General features: G+C 58.4%; 1 protein-coding gene across 4 annotated transcripts in view; it reads right to left on the reverse strand.

Annotated features, from left to right (window-relative positions):
* ALAD (aminolevulinate dehydratase) overlaps positions 1-8689 on the reverse strand; it is a 9353-nt gene extending 664 nt beyond the window's left edge. Inside the window, exons 1-12 of one of the 4 annotated variants that reach the window (XM_010571072.1) lie at positions 8641-8689; positions 4948-5098; positions 4721-4771; positions 3872-3968; positions 3361-3496; positions 2797-2880; positions 2443-2531; positions 2066-2121; positions 1238-1325; positions 572-658; positions 218-347; positions 7-98 (exon numbers count right to left, since the gene is read on the reverse strand). In XM_010571072.1, the coding sequence (XP_010569374.1) occupies positions 16-98; positions 218-347; positions 572-658; positions 1238-1325; positions 2066-2121; positions 2443-2531; positions 2797-2880; positions 3361-3496; positions 3872-3968; positions 4721-4771; positions 4948-5060 (1014 nt within the window). In that variant the 5' untranslated portion in view covers positions 5061-5098; positions 8641-8689 and the 3' untranslated portion in view covers positions 7-15. Of the gene's footprint in view, positions 1-6; positions 99-217; positions 348-571; positions 659-1237; positions 1326-2065; positions 2122-2442; positions 2532-2796; positions 2881-3360; positions 3497-3871; positions 4010-4720; positions 4772-4947; positions 5099-8640 lie in introns of those variants that run through there. The other 3 variants (XM_010571073.1, XM_010571074.1, XM_010571075.1) reach the window with 3 other exon arrangements.
* Between the last annotated feature and the right edge of the window lie 229 nt (positions 8690-8918).

Below are 8918 nucleotides of genomic sequence, written 5' to 3' on the forward strand. Positions count from 1 at the left end.
CCGGAAGCCCCGCCCTCAGGCCCGTCCCGCCGCCGCCGCTTCCTCCTTCAGCCAGCGCAGGAGCTGCGGCGCGAAGTACGTGATGATGGTGTCGGCCCCTGCGGAGAGACGAGACGCTGGAGCCGCCCCGCGGGGGGGGGGGGGGGCAGGGGAGGGCAACAAGGGGACAGGGTCGGGGGACGTGGGGGGAAGCAGGCCTCGGGGCCGGCCGCCTCACCTGCGCGCCTGAAGGCCGTCACCGCCTCCCTGACGGCGGCCTCAAGGCTGAAGGCCCCGGCCTGGGCCCCATGCCACAGCATGGCGAACTCCCCCGAGACGTGGTAGACGGCCAGCGGGTGGGTGGGGTGCTGAGGGGAGCACCAGGGGAGGGAGGTCAGCCGGCGGGCAGAGAGGACACCCCTCCCCGCGGCCCACGGCCTCTTGCCCGCAAGACGTGCAATCAACAGTCACAGCCCCTCCGGTTTGGATATATCCAAACTGGCCATCCCAAACGTGCCCCTCTCCTGCCCACCCCACCCCTCCTCCTCCAGGGACACCCAGTGCCCTTCGCTGGCACGCCAAAGGAGCTTACTCGCGCCTTGACATCCCTCACAAGGTCCAGGTAGGGCATGCCCGGCTTCACCATCAGCATGTCTGCTCCCTCACGCACATCCCGGTCCTGTGAGGGGAACACGCGCGCAACCCCAGCAGCTTGGGCTACAAGAACATTTTCCAGTGAATCCACAGTTGGTTTTCTTCAGAAGTTTTGGCCTGGTGGTTGGTTTTCCCAGGATGGATCACAGGAGGGTTTGGTGAGCCCCTAATGGCCACAGGAGCCCACAGACAGGCTGCGATGGGCAAGAGATGACACTCCCCTCCACAGACACACAGCGCCTGGGGAGAGCTGGTGGCTGCGTGTCCTGGACCTGACACCCCAAGCCACAGCAGGGTATGCAGTCACCAACCCCACAGCTCCCAGCGCACAGTCCTCCGGCCCATCCTGCAGACCAGCTCTCTGGCAGGCTGATGGGCCTCATGTTTTGCTTGTGGAGGGGGAAAACCCTTGACCATTTCAGCTACTGTGCTTCCTACCCCCTTTTGACTCCATCACCCCTGACCTTGCTCTCCCCCAACCCTGCTGCACTTCTGGGTGTGAAGGCTTGTCACCTGGGTACCACGTGAGGGTTTTTGAGTCCCCACAGCCATAAACCCACGACCCTTGGCGCTGCCCTGGGCAGCCCAACGCTGGCTCACTCACCACGGCGCGCATCGCCAGGCCCCTGGCGCCTGGGGGCAGCTGGTAGCATCGCCTGTCTCCGAAGGCAGGTTTGGATAGCGCGGCGTCCCTGGTGACAGGCAAGGCAGAGGGCAGGGGATGAGGACCAGCACAGCTCCCCATGCCTCTTGCCTCGTACAGCTTCAGCAACATGAGGACAGGCTAGGACAAGTGCCTGAGCCATCAGGGCCAGTAAAAGCGGGACTCTTCTGACCCACCTCAGTGCCCCAGGATCAGCAGACCCCCAGCGGAGGTCTGACAGGTCCAGGCTGTCCCTGGGAGCTGTGCTTCAACACCTGCTGCCCTCCCCGTGCCCAGAGTCTGGGGTAAAATCGTGTCAGACATTTTCCTTTTGCTCTTTTCCGAGGCAGGTTCCTCAGGGACGCCCTGTCAGGTGCAGGCCGTTCTTGGGATGAGGTCCAACAAACAGCTGACTGAGCTGAGGCTTGTCCCTGAAGCCACCCTTTGCAGCAACACTGGCTCCTGCAACTCCCCTCCTCACTGCTCCTGGCAGCTGCAGCCAGTTCCCTCCCTGCCTGACTTGCCACCAGCACCCAGGACGAGCAGTTGAAGGGGTGGGACGGAAGATCATCCAAGTGATCTTCCCACCAGCCAGCCTTTCCTGAGCAAGGTACACTTGACTCCCTTTTGCACCAGGAAGTAGGAGGAGAGCACTCCAAAGCGACCAGCATGGCCCCAGCTGTGGCCCAGGCTCTGTCCAAGGCCCGTTCCCAAATAACTATCTGGGGACACACATCCTGGCCAGCTCAGCCCTGGCTGGGGACAATCCCAGCTGAGGGACAGACCCACCTGAAGGGACCGTAGAAGCATGAAGCAAACTTGGCGCTGTAGCTCATCACTGAGACCTGCAGAGGAGAGCAGAGCCGTGAGCACCAGAAGCTCGGTGCTGCATCATGGCACCAGGGCAGTAGTGATTCCCTCCCATGGCTGTTTGTTTTATAGTCTGCCCCACAACCTTCTTCCCCTGCCAGAGGCCTGGCACCTTGCTGTCCCCATGTCCAGCCAAGGACATTCCCTTCCTGCATGCACTGGGGTGGGGAATGCCTGTGGCACGTCCTGGGCAAGGTAGGGGTTTGCTTCTCCCACTGCTTGCCCAGGTCCTGTTGTGGTGCAGCCTCCTCGTGGACATTGCTCCTGCCTTTGGCACATGCAGATCCCGAGCTCACCTTGTTGCCCAAGTCATTGGAGATCAGCGCCGCCTTCATGGCCGCGATGCGCCCATCCATCATATCTGAGGGGGCAACAATGTGGCAGCCTGCAGGGAAAGACCAGAGATGCCGAGAAGTGCCCAAGGCTGTGACGTTGCCTGCAGGAGGAGGTGACCCCAGGGCCAGAGGGGCTCCGGGTGTCTGCAGCTCTGCCAGGGCCAGCATGTGGAGGGCAGGGGAAGTGTCCTCCGGCTCGGAGCAAAAGCACTCTCAGTTGGAGCCAGGCCCAGTTTGCTTTTGGGCCTGCTGAAAGTGAGAGGGGATGAGTCTGTGAGAGTCAAACTTGGGTACCACTGCCAGGACACTCCCCACCTGCTTTGGCATAGGCCAGTGCCACTTCTGCCAGCCGCTGGCAGCTGAGCTCGTTCTGGATGGTGCCGTCTTCACGCAGGATGCCTAGGAGAGAAACCTGGGGTTATGCAAGCGGCTGGATGGCCGGTTGCCTCAATCCCTAGGCTGGGACTGTGGCTCTCACGACAAGCTATGGAGATGCTCAGAGCAACAGTGGGGAATGTGTTAAGGGAGCTAGATAAGGACCAGGAGACCTATGAGACAGTCCCCCAGGGACTGGACACAACACATGGGTGCTCCAGGGAAGGGAAGACAGAGATGGGGGACATAGACAGGCGCTCAGACAGATTCAGGTGGCCTGAGTGGGTGCCTTAACCACCCGTGCCTCCCACCCTGCTGTCAAAACCCTGGAGAGGTCTCCCAGGCTCAGCTGCATCAGCACTGGCGAGCCAAGTCTTGGGGCAGGAGCTGGCCAGACCCCACCAGCACATGGAGCTCCTCAGCAGAAAATGGCAAACTCCCGGAGACTCCCAGTACCAGAAAAATGCCCAAAGAGCAGCTCAGGACCCCAGGCTGTTCGCTCACCACAGTGCCCATGAGATGTGTAAGGGCACAAGCAGACATCACAGGCAATTAGCAACTCTGGGAAGGTGGAACGGATCTTCTTGATTGCCTGGATGGCAGGTGTGTCCTCTGCATCAGCTGCAGAACCTCTCTCATCCTGTGAGAAGAGAAATGCCTCAGTGCACACAGCCAAGGGCTTCCCACTGGCTCCTGCATGGTAGCGGTTCTGCCCAGGAAATGTTTGCTGAACCGTTAGGCCCTGTAACACAGGGTAGTGTGACCACCGACGATGGAAAAGGGCAATGGAGTAATGCTTCTGAGCAGTCAGTGCAGGTCTTGGGGCCACCTGCTCTGGGAACTTTTTGGGTGTCACTACAGTCTCCCATCCCCATCCTGCTCTGCCGAGCAAGGTGCAAGCACGCCCAGAGATGCTGAGCTGCTCCTGTTTGATCAGGAGACCCTCCAGCCCCACATGGCGCTCCCACACCTCTGTGGCTACGCCAAGGCCCCTGCCCCCACCACACACACTGACCTTGTGGACCTTGCTGGGCACCCCGAAGATGAGCACACACTTCAGACCGTCTTCGACAAGGGGACGCAGCATCCCCTCCAGCTTGTTGACTCCATACCTGAGAAGAACAAGTGTAGGGGGGCTGCCAGGCACCCAGACCTACTCCATTGGTCAAGCTGGTCTCTGACTTGGATACTGGTCTGTGAGCGATCCAGCATCCACAAGCATCCACACCAAGCAACAGCTGGAGGTACAGGGAAGGTGTTGCCTGAACGTTGGGAGGAACAATCTGGGACCTTATCTGGGCCTACAGGGGCGTTATCTATCCGGCAGGGACACTCTCTGCTCTGAAAGGACGAGCATGCCCTGCCCTTGGATCCCTTATCTTAGCGACCCTGTTGCAGATCCAGCCCACCTCCCTACAGGACCACCCTGGGGCCTCTCTGACCACAACCCTGCTAACATGGCAGCAGATGAAGACAGGAGCTGCCAGTCCAGCAAGATCTAATGCATGACTGGAGGCCACATCCTTGCACAGGTTTTCTAGCTGCTGCTGGAAACCCTGTTTGCTTCCAACTTCCCTGTGTGCCCAGCCCCCACAACGTGTGAGTGCTCTGGGACATTGTGAGACCCTGGCACTATCCCTGCCAGTATTGGTACTTTCCCAGCATCCCCACTATGATTCCTTCCACTCCCTTGGCAGAGAAATGCTCCTGCCCTGCCTGATGCTGGGGGATCCCCAAGGCAGGGACCACAGAGGGTTGGAAGTGTCACCCCTGGCCCATGCTCATCTCAGGCCATACATCAACCCTGCTTGGGCATGGGCCACAGCAGCGACTGGCATGCAGCTTGGCAGGGCTGGATTCTTACCTGGCTTGTCCAGGGAGGCTGGGAATTGGCTCCACTGCATCAGGGCTGTCACTGCAGGAGGTGGATGGGACAGAGATGTGAAGACTCAGTGTGAGAAGGAAGTCCCTACCCCAGGCTTGTCCATGGGGAATCTTTTGGGAAGTCCAAGCCTAAGAGCTCAGGGAGCACCTATGCCAGTCAACCTGAGCTTGGTCCATCCCTAACCCAGAGACACAGGGCTCACTCACGTGACAAAAATGGGGTAGATGAGGTTGGAGGCATCGAAGGTGGTTGCCGTACACTGCCAGGAGCGTAGCACCGGGTGGAAGTAGCCACTGTGCAGAAGGGAGTCTGCCTGCATCTTGGGCCTTTGCTAGGAGGTTGTGGAAGGAGAGCCTGAAACACCAAAAGGAACCAGCAGGCTGGTTAGCGGCAGCATCCTGGTAAGCCACTGCTATCGGCGCATGTGAGGAGGGGGCTGAGATCCAGGCAGCCACTGCAGGACCGTCCCTGTCCTGCTCCAGGCACACATGGGGAGCATGAGCTGCAGCCCAGCCAGCTTCATCCCAACTCTCCCGGGCACTGCCCCACACTGCGTGGGTGTTGCAGGACCCCACATCAGCAGTCACAGCACAGCACTTCCCATAAACGGGGATGGTGCTGACTCCTCCCCACAAAACCTTCCAATTCTGTGTGTGAAACCACCAATTTACAGCCAACAGCGTCCTCCCACAGCAGAACCACATTCACATGGTTCAGCACTACCACACTCCGCAGGCTCTGTCTGCTTTAGCTTGTGTAACTGTACCAGCAGTTTTCTAATGATGAGACGGTCATTGCTTAATTAGTCTTATTTTTGCTTAACACTGTATAATTGTGTGATACAGCTTTTGTATACAGAGCAGTCAAAAGCTGCTCTGCGTAGCATGAAGTATTTGTGGCTACAGTGTACAGGTGCAGTTACAGAAGAGTGTGGCCGCTGGAGGAGAGAGAGGTGCTGGATCATCCTGAAGACAACAGGGCTTTAAGCCCTGTGGTCACACAATTCCAGTGGCCGATTACTGCTGGATAAGGAAAACTTAGGAGTTTCAGGGGTAACAAAGAGCAATTACTCAACATACATAAATCAAGTGTTAGTTATGTTATTGTTGAAACTTGTCCTGTAGCAATATTTTATTTTTCTGTAACAGTTAGATCTAGTAATTCTGCAATTAGACCATTAAGATTTAAATTTCCACTAGCACTGAAATCTCACCAACATGTGGTCGGAGGGAGCCAGGGGAAGGCAGCTGCCCCTGGACAAGGCATTTGGCTGCAGCACAAAAGAGAGCAGCTGTTACAGCCCTCGGAACCACAACTTCAGCAACAGACTGTTTGTACAGAGTGGCTTCAAGGACTTCTGCTGGCTGCACACACAGGGACACATCCCACAAATACCCCGCGCAGAGGAGCCAGGAGTGCCCTGGGAGACAAACAGCGTAAGTCCCTTAGGGAGACGACAGATTTTGTTTTGAGAGCTGAAACCCAAGGGAGGCAAGGCAGGAGGAGAGCTGGAGACAGGCTTCTGAGAGAGCAAGTGGGATTCCTCTGCTGGCACCCCCGGACAGGGCAGGAAGCCCTGCCCTGTCCGGGGGTGCCAGCAGAGGACACGAGGATGGGACCCGTCTCAAGGGAGCAGCCCCACGGTCCCAGTCCCATTCCAGGAAGCATTCCCCAGCAACAAACCTCACTGCCCTCAGCTCTCTCCAGAGAGCAGACATGGCTCACACAGTCCAGGGCAGAAAGTTTTACACCAGCCAGCAACGGAGCTGGGAAGGACATGGCCCCATTCTTCTGGAAAACATTTAATCTGAGGTGTTCACCTATTTTACACACTCAAGACCCTTCAGATATTCTAATGCTGAGCCAAATTCTCAGTCTGTATCAGGCCACCCCAGTGCATAGGGCACTTGTAATGTAGGGGCATCAAATTCAGTCCAGGGCTTGAACCGAGTCTTTCATACCCCTAGCAATCACCTCTGCTTGGGGATGGGGGAAAAGGCACCTCTCAGTTACTTACAGCCTAACATGTATAAAAAAAATGTATAAAAATATCGGATGGTGCTTGTGGGGGATGCAGACCAGCTGACAGGCATGCTGGCAGTGTCATGGCCTCACTTGGCAAGTAATTTTTAGCCCTGGAAAGCTGCCGCTCCAGTCCTTACTCGCAGGGAAGGGGACAGCCCTTGGGTGAACTGGAGTTGGCAGCACCAGCACAGCAGCTCGGCCGGCCGCTCAGGCAGAGCTCCAGGCAGGCAGCAATCGAGAACAAAGGGCTCAGTGAACAAAACCCACCTCGAGAATCCAAAAAATGCTTTAAACAGTTAATCCCACAGGAGGAAGGGGAGCGGGGACTGGGTGGGACCAGAGGCACCTGACTCTGTATGAGACAGATAGAGGCCACAGCTCCAGAAACTGCTCTCTCCGGGCAAGGAGGTGGGCACCCAGTGGAATTGCAGAGCAGAGATAACAGCCAGGACAGGGGGGCCCCAGCAGAGCCCCTGTCTACTGTGAGGGCAGGGGAGCCAGGATCCTCCTTACAAGCCCCATGTGCAGGAGAAGCTGCCACCAGCCAAGGGCTGCAGGCTCCCCTTGCCCATGCAGGGCACCTGATCGGATGAGGGCACTGGGGTCTTACAGCCACAGAGCTGCCACATGCCCTACAGCTCCCCAACAGCTGGGGAGGGATGGCAGGGATGCAGAGCAAGGATTGGAAGAGTGCCATGATAAGGGACCGTTGCACCACACATGTTGTGCCCTAGAACAGGGCTATTTCCCCCGAGATCCCCTTAGGGATCCAGCAGAGCACACGGGCCTCTTTCTCTGACATTAAGGGCCCAAACCTGTCTTTCAAAAGCAATCTGTTTCGTGCACACCAGAGCATCAGTAAGGAGGAGTTTAAGAACAGCCCTGCAGCTCCTTCCCAAGCAAACAGCTCCACAGCAGTGTGGTTTCATCTTTGCTCCTCCATAGCAGGACTGCTTGAGAACCAGCCCAAACCCGCAGCACCTGAACTCACACCTTCACCCAGCCCAGGCCTGCCGTGGTGACCCGAGTGCCTTGCTGTATTCGAGGGGAGAGAAGCGACTGCAAAATGAGAGAACCACGCGCACACCACCCTCCTGTTTGCACTAGCACAAATTAAACAAACTTAGCGGACGGGCTGAAGCCAGACCCGACGTATGCCAACAGTGAGCTGCAAAGGTCTGCTCCAGCTGCTGACAGCACCACCGAGCCAGCAGCTGCCTGTTCCCTGGCAAGATGCGAGGAAGTTGCTTTTCAGCATTTTGGGATACGGAAACGCACACAGCCTCATCCTGCGGTGCACAGCTATTTAACTGAAGTCCTGGAGATGCACAAGCTCCAGAAATCCCAAGTGCAAGCAAGGATGGACTAGAGCGTACTAGGACAGCGGAGCTCCCCGGGGAGACAACGGAGGTGCGGGTTAATTAACAGTCACTAACAAAGGTCAAGATGTTATAGAAGATTTCATCTTCTAGGTGGGATCTGGAAATGGGGATGCTCGGGGCAGGGGGGGCTGTAGTTACATGGCCTGATGAGCGGGAGCTCAGGACTGACTCCAGCCCGCAGCATCATGTGCTGCTCGGTGATTTCCCCACGTTTGCGACGGTAACCGCGGGCTACCGAGCAAAAACCGGGCTACCCTTGCTGCCTTACCGAAGGCTGCCTGCACCCTGCCTGCACCCAAGCGGTGCCTCCTTGCCCGGCCGGGCCCAGCCCCTGGAGTCGTCCCGATCTCCGGCCAGCCCTACAAGAGGCCGGGGTCGGGGACCGGGGAGGCCGGAGCCGAGGCGGTCGCCCCGGCCCCGGCCCCGGCCGCAGCCCCAGCCCCAGCTCCAGCTGTCCCGGTCCCCGACCCCGGCCCCCGCACTCACCTCCCGCCGCCGCCGCGTCCCGCTCTGGCCGTGTGACTCTTCCTTGAGCCCTCGCGATTTACATAACCCCGCCCCACCCCTCGATTAGCATAGGCACACCCACACAGGGATGGCGGCGGGAAGTCTCGCGCGGCGGAGCGCGGGAAAAGGGTGGAGGCGGTGCGGTGTGTGGGGGTGTGCGCTGGGAGGGGGCGGGCGGAGCAGGGTTTTGGGGGGGTATAGGGTTCTGGAGCAGGGCTGGGGGGGCATGGAACACGGCTTTGGGGTGCTGCGGGGGGATCTGG

Source organism: Haliaeetus leucocephalus, unplaced genomic scaffold, assembly GCF_000737465.1.
Source record: "Haliaeetus leucocephalus isolate CR32 unplaced genomic scaffold, Haliaeetus_leucocephalus-4.0 Scaffold306, whole genome shotgun sequence".
Taxonomy (NCBI): domain Eukaryota; kingdom Metazoa; phylum Chordata; class Aves; order Accipitriformes; family Accipitridae; genus Haliaeetus; species Haliaeetus leucocephalus.